This window comes from Phasianus colchicus, chromosome 27, assembly GCF_987193195.1.
Source record: "Phasianus colchicus chromosome 27, bPhaCol1.hap1.1, whole genome shotgun sequence".
Lineage (NCBI taxonomy): Eukaryota > Metazoa > Chordata > Aves > Galliformes > Phasianidae > Phasianus > Phasianus colchicus.
In genome coordinates, this window is record NC_143462.1 from 733,977 (window position 1) to 744,743 (window position 10,767).

Consider the following 10,767-nt stretch of genomic DNA (forward strand, 5'->3'; position numbering starts at 1 on the left):
CGCGCCGTCATTGCGTCATCGCCGCGCGCGTCCCGCATGGCCCCGGCCCGGCTGCCCGCGGCGCTGCCCCGCGTCATGCGCCTGCTCCGCTTCCAGCGCCACGGGGCGGCCGGGCCCCGGCTGGGGCTGCAGGAGGACGAGGGCGGGGACGTGGTGGATCTCAGCGAGGCCGAGCCCGCGCTGCCCCGCTCCATGCGGGCCTTCCTGGAGAGCGGCGAGCACGGGCTGGCGGCTGCCCGCAGGTGGGGGTCCGGAGGTGGTGAATGGGGCCCGGAGGTGGGCGAGGCGCTCCGGAGGTCGGTGTGGGGTCGCGAGGTGGCGGTCTGCCGGGCCCCGAGGTGTCTCCGCCGCTGCAGAGCGGGTATCGGGGTGTCACGCTGTGTGCTGGGGTCCCGCGGCGGGGGCCGGGCGCTGCTGCGGTGCTCCGGTGTCCCGAGTCGGGCGCTGAGGCCCGCGGGTGGAAGCCCGGTGCCCCCCGCGCTCAGCCCCGCCCCGCAGAGCGCTGGCCTCCGGCCGGCACCGTTTGCCCCGGGCGGGATTGCGGCTGTTGGCGCCCATCGACGACCCCGAGAAGGTGATCTGCGTGGGGCTGAACTACCGTGACCACTGCCTGGAGCAGGACGTCAAGGTGCCCAAGGAGCCGCTCATCTTCAGCAAGTTCCCCAGCGCCATCGTCGGGCCCTTCGATGACATCGTGCACCCGGCCGAGAGCAGCGTGAGTGCCCGCGGGCCCTCTCCCCCTGCAGGGTACGGCCAGGCCCAGCCCCCCTGCACGCCATCTTCTCCCCCAGGAGGTGGACTGGGAGGTGGAGTTGGCTGCCATCATCGGGAAGACGGGGCGGCACGTCCAGGTAAAGCTTTCTAAGGGTGTCCAGAAATCCAGCCCCGCTGCGTGTTCCCATCCTGTTGGCTGGGTGGGTCCCTCTGCCTTCCGCCTGCCCACAGGAATCAGAGGCTATGGAGCATATTGTGGGCTTCACTGTGGCCAACGATGTTAGTGCTCGGGACTGGCAGATGCGCAGAAATGGGAGGCAATGGCTGCTGGGGAAGACCTTTGACACCTTCTGTCCCATAGGACCGGCTATCGTCACCAAGGACTCAGTGACAGGTGAGGACTGGGCAGAGTGGGAGGCTTTTTTTCTGGCTCCATGGAATGACACATCTCTTCTGCAGATGTCCACAACCTGCGCATCCGCTGCAGTGTCAACGGGCAGCTAATGCAGAGCAGCAGCACCAACCAGCTGGTCTTCAGGCTGCCCCAGCTCATCGCCTGGGTGTCCCAGTATGTAGCACTTGGGGGGGGAGTGGAGAGGGGAGGGGCACCATCCTGGTTCTCCAGGTGCTGGGGGGACACCAGCTGACACCTCCTGTGCCTGCCAGGTTTGTCACGCTGCGCCCTGGAGATGTCCTGCTGACGGGAACCCCTCCCGGTGTGGGGGTTTTCAGGAAGCCCCCCGTGTTTCTCAAGGTGAGCATGGAGTGGGGTCACTACATAGGGCCGGGTGGGTCACAGTGGCAGAACAAGAACAGTTCCCTCTCAGGTTAGCACTTCAGCTTCATGCGTTCCCCTCCCTGTTCCTTGTCACCAACCTCCTCAGCAACCCACATTTCCCCTTTCTGGGTTTCCAGCTCCTGCTGGAAGTAGAAAACCCTGCCACTGCTCTCCCCCTGCAGCCCCCTCCCCATCCATCCTCCCTGTGGGGGTGCAGAAGGAGCTGCCAGATGCATGGGGCTGCAGCATCTCCTGCCTTTGCAGCAAGGTGACGAGGTGCAGTGCGAGATTGAGGAACTGGGCACCATCTGCAACAAGGTGGTGTGAAGACCGAGCCTCCACCTCAGACCTCCCGTGCCTTGCCGCAATGGCTCTCAATAAATCTGCACCAGGAGACGGCTGCTGCTCCCGGCTTTATTGCTCTGCAGGGTTGGTGGCTACAGCTGCATGAACTGCTCGAGGAAGGCTCGCAGCTTCCCCCAGCCCTCGCTGGAGCTGAATGGCTGCACAAGGTGCAGAAGGGGCCCCAAAGGGCTCGGCATCTCCTTCAGCACCTGGGGGGGATTGGGTGTCACCTGCAAGACTGCTGATGGGGATGGGGGCAGAGCCCCCTCAGCCTACACTCACCCCTATGTTCTTGAAGCTCTGCAATGTGCTCAGCACCAGGCTCCACATGGGGCACTCTGGAAAGACAGAAATCCTCAAAGGTGCCCCCCACCCCTGTTCCACCCACAGCCCAGCCGGGGCAGGAGGACCCCCAACATCATGCCCCTGCTCACCCAAACCGTCCTCTGCCAGGAACTGCTGCAGTGCACATGCACACGTTGCTTCTAAAGGGAGAGCAGGATCAGCATTGGGATGGGGAGAAAACCTCAATGCCCCCTCCCCCCCACCCCACAGCACCACAGCCCCCTCCAGCTTCAGCAAGAAGCTGAAGTTACGAATGCAAGTGTGCCTCAGTCTCCCCCAGAGCTGAGTGGGGCTGATGTGGGGGCAGAACAGGTGGCCCAGGGTCATGTGGGAGGTTCAGGGAGAGTCTTACCAGGCTGGGGCCAGCTGTATTGCTCCAGGAAAGTCACTGCTCGTACATAGGTTGTCAGCACAGGGCTGAGGAGGTGACAGAAGAAGAGGAGGAAGCCGGGTGAGTCTGTGGGCTCGCAGATCTGGAGAGGAAAGAGCCAGATTTTCAATGAGTTTTTTAAGCCTCAGTGCCCCAAGGCATCCTAGGGCCACGGAGCAGGGAGCCCCTGCATACCCTGAAGCAGCGTTTGCGGTGGTTGTCATCACTGTCACTGTCACTTTCACTGAAGTCCAGGTTGGTCCAATGCGGTGTCCTGCTGCATCGCCGTGAGGACACATCACAGAGATAGTGCTCACCCTCCTGCAGAGCAAAGCTTTGGTCTGCATGTCCCCATCCCCTCACCTCTACTCAGGGCAAATCTCCAGGGGAGCAGTGGACTCGTGCTGCAGTCCCTTGTTCCCTTCCCAAACAGGACTGGAGGGCACCCACCTCTTCAGTCTTCAGTAGCCCGCACAGTGTGAGCTTGTCCAAGACATCCTGGCTCTGGCAGTCAAGGGGCTGGCAGGGCTGCAGGGAGAAGGGGGTGGCAAGGAGCTGGACAGCCACCTCCATGTGCCATCAGCAGCCCTAGTGCCACCTGCATCTACCTTCAGCCCCAGCAGGCTGGGGGGCAGCAGCTGCAGCAGTGCCAGGATCTTGTGGTGCAGTTCGTCCTCACTGAAGGCGATGCTCGAGGGGCAGGGGGCCTCCCCCACAAAGGGCAGCAGCTCCACCAGCAGGGCACGGATGGCACAGGCTGTGGGCACAGCATAGTGAGTAGCATCACCGCTGCCCAATGCAGGGACCCCCAGCACCTTACTGCTCACCTCCCACCGCCTCACTGGCAAAGACAGGCACAAGTTGGGCACTGTGGCGGCTCAGCTCCCACTGCGTCTCTGCTGAGTCCTTGACAACCACCATGACATCACCAAGGGGTGCAAGATGGTAGAGGGTGAGGTGGGCACTGAGCAGGGCCAAGCTGTGCAGCACCAGGGCGCGGAGCTGCCCCGAGAAGCTCACGTCATGCTGCCGCAGCAGTGCCTCCTCCAGCAGCCACGCAAAGTCTGCCATGAGCTGGGAGAGCCGCACACACTGCAGGAAGAGGGGGCTGAGCTGGCCAGGAGCTACAAGGGGCAGGCCTGGAAGCTTGCTCCAGCAGCAGACGAAGCTGGGACCCCAAAGGACTCTGCCTCACCTTGCGGTGCTTGTGCAGCAGCAGTGCCGATGTGATCCCCACAGCTGTGACGGCAGAGCACGCAGTGGCATCTGCGAGGAGCGAGAGGCACTCTGCTGTTTGCACTCTGTTTACAGTGCGTGTGCTGCCACGCAGCAGCCACACGTGGAAATGAGCAGTAACAGCAGCATGGCTGCTGTCAGTCATCGAGGAACTGGGGACATGCAGTCCTTTGAATTCCCATGCCCTTCCCCAAAGCTCTGTACCGCTCAGGGCATGCAGGCCCAGCTTTGTCACCATCATTTCCTCTTCTGCCTCTGAGCTGGTGGTCGTTCTGTGCTCTGGACCATCCACCCTGCTGTAATCCAGCTGCCTGGAACCATAGGAAATAGAGAGGTGAGAAAGCGGGGCTGGGAACAGGCATTGAGGGCAAGGCACTGCTCCCCCTGGCTTACGGCACACCGAGGATGGTGGGCAGCAGCTCCTCCAGTGGCTTCCCCATGCTGCTCCTGCAGATGAGGCTTTGTGACACAAACTCCTGAAGAGGAGGACACAGCCCATGAATGCCTCCAGCCCACAACTGACTCATTGCTTTCAGTCCCTCCAAGAGCTGCCCCATGCGCTCATGGAATCTCTGCAGATCCCCCCAACAACCCAAGTCCCTCTGTACAACTCCACAAGGCTCACACAGCCCAAAGTATTGCTGCAGCATGTTCCCCGGGACTGGGCTGGACTCTGGGAGCCAGCTCTACCACAAGGGCCCCAACTGGACCCCACACCACTGTACCTGCAAGGAGAAGGGCTGGGCCAAGTCCACACGAGCGCAGCCAAAGCATCGGCACAGGGCTCGGCACGCAGCCCAGAGGCAGGCCCCGAGGCCAAGGGCCTGAGCACTGTGCTGGGGGGAGAGGGAAGGCAGCATTAATGGGGGGTGACAGAAGGGATGCCCCTATTACCAGCTGGGGTGCTGTGTGCAGCCTCACCGCTCCATTCCTGCAGAATCTGTCGGGAGTCTGGTCGTAGGCGATGCCCACAGGGACCAGTAGGATGTCAGGCACAGCACCATCCCGCACAGCGCGGTACAGCGGGGCCAGCCATGCACGGGCCGGGCTGGAGAGGTGCCACGGGGCACAGGGCTCCTCCAGGAAGACCACCAGAGGCTGCTGGCTCCTCAGCACCTCCTCGACGTACTGGAGCAGAGGGGTAAAGCTGGGGCTGACGGTGGCAGTGTAGGAGCCTGTGGGAGCTGCCACCACCCATTGCTGGGGGTTTAGCATGGCCTGGCAGCTTTGCCCTTCTGTCTGTGAGCCCAAGGTGCCCTCACTGAGTGCCTTGAGAGCTTGGGGGGGCAGGAGGGAGGTTCTTCCTCCACTGCAGGGGTTGGAATTGGATGATCTTAAACCCAACCCAACCACATTCCCATCCCAGCACTGGGGGAATGCTAGGACATACCGAGGCCAGCACAGCTGCTGGGAGCTCTCCATCCTGGTCACTCAAAGCCTGCTCCATCCTCGTGGGCAGGAAAACTGCTCCCAGACAGCCAAGCAAGGCCCTCAGGGGAAGAAACCACCATGAGTGCCCACCCTGCACAAGATCATGTCCCCATTGCCAACCCTGCCAACCTTCCCACTCCCTAGCCCAGCTTGGTGTGCACAGCTGCATTCACCCCATGTGGGGAAGCAGCCACATGCCAGCTGGACAAGGATTCCCCATGCCTTACCGCAGGCAAGGGCTGCAGGTCAAGTTGCCCACCGTCACCCTGGGCACCCCCAGGCCCTGGGAGAAGAGGAGGAAGGATAGGAGCAGCCCATCCACCTGGGACTTGTGGGTGGAGAGGAAAACCAGCGGCACGCCAGGCTGTGGGGATAGAAGATGCAGTGAGAGCTCGGCAGTGCAGTGTGCCAGGAGCAGGCAGGCAGGTTCCTCACCGTCCTGGCGGCCCTCAGCACCATCTCCAGCTGCCCCTGGTGCAGCTGCACGCTGAGGAAGAGGCGGCTCAGGAAGCGGAGCAGGGCCCAGCAGCACAGCCTGAGGGGAGGAGAAGCACAGCACAGGGGTGAACAGCTCTATGGGGCTGTGGGCTGCACCCAAAGCCCTCCAAAACCTCAGCCAGGCGATGAGACAGCACCCAGTCACCAGCCAGGGCTGTGGGCACGTCCTTTCCCCATCACTGCACCATCCCCTGCCTCAGTTCCCCCATCCGAGCACCAAGCGGGGCTGTGCAAGATGGCTTACTGCACAGCAACGACTCCTCGTCTCACTGCTCAGCTCCCACGAAGCAAATAAACAGCTTTATTATAAATTAAGTTAAAACATTAAAGGCTGGATGTGACAAGACCACCCCCTCTCCCCCAGCAACAAAAGCTGAAGTCAATTACCCCTCCATCTCCCCGTCCTCCCGCACACCGCTTACGGGAAGGATCCGAATGCTTTTATCCCCTGGGTAATTTCTTCCCTTTAAATACTTCAGACTGCTCAGAGGGTTCTTTTATTACAGCTCAATCAGACAAGCAATTAGGCTACAATGCAACCTTTAATTGCCAATTTCTCAATGACAGGAGGGAAAAAGGAAAAAAAGAAAAAAAGAGCTTAGAAAGAAAAATTTCCTTTTGCTTTGCTTTGCTTTCCATCCCCCCCAGCATGGCCTTTTTCCCCCTCTTTGCCACGCTGGTGTTGCACTCCACTCTACAGAGGGGACAATATCCCCACAGGGCTGTGTGAGTAGCAAACTCCCATGCATGGGGTTCTGCACAAACTGAAGGATGAGAGAGAGTGAGGCTGGGAATGACCCACCTGGGAGCTGGAACCCCCAGTCTGGGGCCCACACCCACCTGAGTACGGGGAGGCAGAGCGGGGCCTGGATCCTAGCCAGGATCCCGAGGACTTTCTCCTTGCACTGCTGCTGGAACTTGCTGTCCCTTTTGCAGCTGCATGCCTGGCTGGCAGCGACGTCCTGCACCCTGCGTGGAGATGAGGTTGGAGCAAGGGGTTAATGTGTTTTTCAGCAAAAGACAAAAAAAACAGTTATGGATTACAGTAATTACGATGTACCGGCTGCCAACCCTGTGCTGTATCAGTGACAAGGGTGGAGGTGACAGGTGCCTGACGAGGCCACGTCACCCAGCGCCATGCAGCACGGAACAGCCCCCGTGAGAGGAGCCGAAGGGGAGCAGAGATCCGTCCCCACACACCTCTTATTGCTGCAGACTCTCTCCAGGAGATCCCTGGGGGTGTTGGTGAGCACCTTCCAGCTGCCCACAGCCAGGATGCAGCAGATCCGTCGCACCAGCCAGCCCCGGTACCTGGGTGAGATGAGCAGTGAGCACCGTGAGGCCCGCAGGGTGCTGGCACTGCGTCAGCCTCCCACACACATGCTCTTGGTGAGCATTTGAGGCTCTGGTTCCCATCTTACAGCTGGGGAAATGTGCTGGGAACATGCTGGCGGCTTCGGGATGCGAGGGAAGCTCTCCAGGCACCAGGCAGCCTCCCCAAAGCTGCTGCTGCCAGCGACAGCCCGCACAGCACGCAGCTCCTGCCAGCACCAGCAATGCTCCATCCCAAGCTGGGACTCCCCCAAATGTGCCCCACATCCAAACTAGACAAACACCAGCGGGTCAGAGATGGGTGAAATTGAGGCTTTGAGCTTTGCAGAGCACAGGAACCTGGTGTGAGGCGCTCAGGCAGCGAAGCAGGGACTGATACCTGTGTCTGCTCTCACTCTCAGCCTCCTATCTCCAGCCTCTCTTCAGCATCCCGCAGCTCCTGAGGCACACTGAGCGGAGATGAATTATTCAAAGAGTTTGAAAGCTGGGAGCTGGGATATTTCAAGCAGAAGGGAGCGTCATGACCCGATTTGGAAAAAAAACAAAGCGCAAAACTGCCAAATCACTAGGGACTGCTCAAAAAGGAGAGGAACCAGGGGAGTCCAGCACCTCCAAAACCAGATAACTGCAGGAGAGCAGCCACGTCAGCTCCTCAGCATCACAGCAGCTAAGCTCCAGCACTGGGCTGTGGGGAGGAAGACACACACGGGGGCTGGGAGTGAGCTGGCCCAGCATGCATGAAATCTTCCTTGTGCCGGAGCCCAAAAGGAGAACAAAATACCCCCTGCCCTTTCTCAGGCTCTTCCCAACAGCTTCAAGAGTCCAAGTGTTGACTTCAGAACTCACAAACCCTTGACACTGTGGCTGGCTGCCCCTCGAGGCCATAAGGGTGACAGTGAGCAGAGGAACAGACCGAGCACTTTCCTTTCCACTGTTATTAGCGCTCCACACTTGGAGATGTGCCTACCATTCAGAAAATAATTAGCATGACTGCCTTCTGGACTAATTAGCGAGCAAGTGTGACAGAGAGGCATCCCCACACTCCAGTGCCACAGAGTAACTTAATTCGGACAAAGAAAGCACAAAATTTGGAATGGCTGTTCTGCCCAGCACTCCTAGCACAGGGCTCTGACCTCACCTGGTGTCCTCCTCCGTCACCCGGGTGGCACTGCGGAAGCCGAGGGAGCAGAGATGCGCATGGTAGAAGCCATCCTGGGAGCGGAGCAAGGAGGTCAGACTTGGCTCTGGCTGGGGGAGACAGCAGCCCTCAGCTGAACCCGGGCTCACCCAGCTCCTTGGGGTGCAGGCCTGGCAGCAGCGCCCCATGAGCGGCCGGAACCAGCGCCGAGAGGGGATGAAAACTTCCACTCTTTGCCCCGACTCAGAGAACCAGGCCTTCATCTGAAAAGAGGCAGAAATATAAGGGGAGGGATGGCACGAGACATCCTTCACCTGGAAATAATGAAGTGTGGCCGAATGGTGCCCAAAATGCATTGCCACTGGGGAGAAGGGAGGCCAGCCCCACTGCTGGGGAGAAACAAAGGTGCTGTTTGCTGGTGCCACCCCCGGGCTCAGCACCAATGTGTGCCACCGTCACTTCAGCAGTGTGGGGACCTGACAGGACCAGCACCCCGGGACGCTCACCGTGCACTGGTGGAGCTGGCCTGCAGAGATGCGTCCGGCACGGCCGCAGAGCTCAGCTGAGGAGACAGGAGCAGAGAGAGCTGGGATACGTGGGGATGTGCGTCTCGTCCCCGTCTCACGGCACAGAGGGCACGAGAGCAGCCAGGAGGCCTCTCCCCCCATAATTGGGATGGGAGGGCGAGGGTGGGACCCACAGGGCATAGGAAGGAAGACTGAGCCCCTCTCCCCACTGCAGGCACCTGAAGGGAAGGGAGCTGCTCCTCGGTGGGGATATGAGTCGTTCTCCTGCAGAGGGAAAGGAGGGGGGGAAAAACAGCAACCAGCACGCCAAAAGCCCTCGGGAAAAGAATTTCTTCTTTGTAAGACAGCTCTGGCACAGCTGCAATTGACTTTTCCCTCCCACACCCTCCTCCCCCAAGCACGTCGATGCCAATCTGCACCCAAAACCCTTACGGTCTCCCCGAAACACAGAGATCCCCTCCATCCCTGGGAGGGCTGGGGGTACCTGGAGTGGTGCCGCTTTCCACCGTGCCCAGACCCAACCCCACAGCGGCGGCCCCAAGGGAAGGGTCAGGCAGCAACAGCAGCGCAGCGTCCCACTGCTGCTCCTGGAAATCCCCAAACACGGAGAGACCCCAAAAAGCACGGCAGGAAAATAAACCAGCGCAGCCGCCCACTGCTGCTGAGGCGCAACGGTGGCAGCAGAGCAGGGCGATGGCCGGGGGCCGCTCACACGTCCCAGAACAAAGCCCTCTGCCAGAGCCGCAAACACTCCTTCCCCCGCTTCGCTTCAGAGCAGAGATTTTAAAGTCATTTCATTCCAGGAATCAGCGCTCAGCTCCTCCTGGCAGCCGCGAGCGCGCGCTGGTAGAAAAACAACCTGTTTGTCAAATGCGGTGGGGAGGAAGGAGGAACGGGGGGGGGAAGGAGGAACGGGGGGGGGAAGGAGGAACGGGGCTGATGTCAGCACGTGCTGGGCCACCCGGGGGACCCGCGGGGAACCCGGCCGGGTGCCGACCACGGGCGCGCTGGGGGTGCAGGAACGGGACGGCCCGTCCTTGCGCCGTGGGGACGCCGAGCTGCAGCCGCACCGCGCCACAGCCGGGGTCCCTGCAGCCGGACGGGGTCGGGCCTGAGGAGGGGCTGCTGGCGCGGGGCGCCTCGTGGGCACACGAGGGGGGGTTTCCCCACTCCACCACCCCGCACGGGCTCCTTCCCCTCCGCGGGCCCACGGGGTCTTGTGGGTTTGGAAACCCACCCCACGTAGGGCTCTGGGTGGGGGTCCCACCCCGCACGGATCCCTTCGGCACCGCGCAGAGCCCACAGGGAGAAGAGACCCCGACAGAGCCAGGGCGCGGACCGGGCCACGTGCGTCCCGCAAGGCCCCGAGCGGGGACCTCACCGCCCCGGCCCCGCGCGGCCCCACACGGGCCCCATATGGACCTTCTTAGCCCCGCACGTCCCATACAGACCCCACACGGACCCCACGCCGGCCCCCGGCCCACCTCCGCGCAGCCCGACGCTGCCGCCCCGCTCCGCCCCCGGCCGTGCGGACCCCCGGGGCGGTGCGGGAGGCGGCGCTGGGCCGCGGGGGGGAAGGGATGAGGAGGGACAAAAGGCAGAAAATAAAAGTGAAGAGGCAGAGAATCGCGTCCCCTCGGCCGGGCCGGGCTCTGCGCTGCTCCCTCTTTTTTCGTCTCTCTGTCTTATTTTGTCCCTTTCCCCCTTTCTTTCCCCTTTTCCCCCATGCCCATCTCCATAGACTGTGTCCAACCCCATAGGATCACACCCACCCCAATAGGATGAAGTCCAACCCCATGGGACCATTCCCATCCCCATAGGATGTTGCCAACCCCACAAGACCATGTCCAACCCCACAGGGTCATGCCCATCCCCATACGACCATTTCCCATCCCTGTAGGATGATGCCCAGCCCCATAAGATCATGTCCAGTGCTATAGGCCCACTCCCATGCCCTACAGGATGCTGCCAACCCCGTAGGACCATTCGCATCCCATTTCAGCTGTGAGCAAACAGCTCCATCCCCAGGAGCCCCACAGCTGCAGGCTGAGCC

The 10,767-nt window shown here is 61.3% G+C and overlaps 2 protein-coding genes across 9 annotated transcripts; one reads left to right on the plus strand and one right to left on the minus strand.

Annotated features, from left to right (window-relative positions):
- The first annotated feature begins 2 nt into the window (after positions 1 to 2).
- Positions 3 to 1,886, plus strand: LOC116231342 (oxaloacetate tautomerase FAHD2B, mitochondrial). 2 transcript variants are annotated; one of them, XM_090125453.1, is made up of 7 exons: positions 3 to 242; positions 499 to 715; positions 792 to 851; positions 946 to 1,108; positions 1,174 to 1,282; positions 1,381 to 1,468; positions 1,675 to 1,886. In XM_090125453.1, the coding sequence occupies exons 1-7, from the start codon at positions 37 to 39 to the stop codon at positions 1,762 to 1,764; spliced, it is 933 nt and encodes a 310-aa protein (XP_089981579.1). In that variant the 5' UTR covers positions 3 to 36; the 3' UTR covers positions 1,765 to 1,886. The 2 variants fall into 2 exon arrangements, with proteins under 2 accessions (XP_089981579.1, XP_031452912.2); XM_031597052.2 differs by having other exon boundaries at positions 1,757 to 1,886.
- Positions 1,887 to 1,907: 21 nt separating this feature from the next.
- Positions 1,908 to 10,265, minus strand: LOC116231341 (glycerol-3-phosphate acyltransferase 2, mitochondrial). 7 transcript variants are annotated; one of them, XM_031597048.2, is made up of 23 exons: positions 10,199 to 10,265; positions 8,933 to 9,029; positions 8,694 to 8,749; positions 8,337 to 8,450; positions 8,188 to 8,261; positions 6,918 to 7,028; positions 6,558 to 6,686; positions 5,655 to 5,754; positions 5,447 to 5,583; positions 5,179 to 5,278; positions 4,710 to 4,916; positions 4,514 to 4,624; positions 4,182 to 4,264; positions 3,993 to 4,099; positions 3,748 to 3,818; positions 3,380 to 3,644; positions 3,161 to 3,309; positions 3,003 to 3,080; positions 2,748 to 2,873; positions 2,535 to 2,655; positions 2,272 to 2,322; positions 2,120 to 2,175; positions 1,908 to 2,046 (listed from the first exon to the last, which is right to left on the minus strand). In XM_031597048.2, the coding sequence occupies exons 4-23, from the start codon at positions 8,448 to 8,450 to the stop codon at positions 1,930 to 1,932; spliced, it is 2,307 nt and encodes a 768-aa protein (XP_031452908.2). In that variant the 5' UTR covers positions 8,694 to 8,749; positions 8,933 to 9,029; positions 10,199 to 10,265; the 3' UTR covers positions 1,908 to 1,929. The 7 variants fall into 7 exon arrangements, with proteins under 7 accessions (XP_031452908.2, XP_031452909.2, XP_089981571.1 ...); XM_031597049.2 differs by having other exon boundaries at positions 8,933 to 8,978; positions 10,199 to 10,258; XM_090125445.1 differs by having other exon boundaries at positions 8,933 to 9,557; positions 10,199 to 10,218.
- Between the last annotated feature and the right edge of the window lie 502 nt (positions 10,266 to 10,767).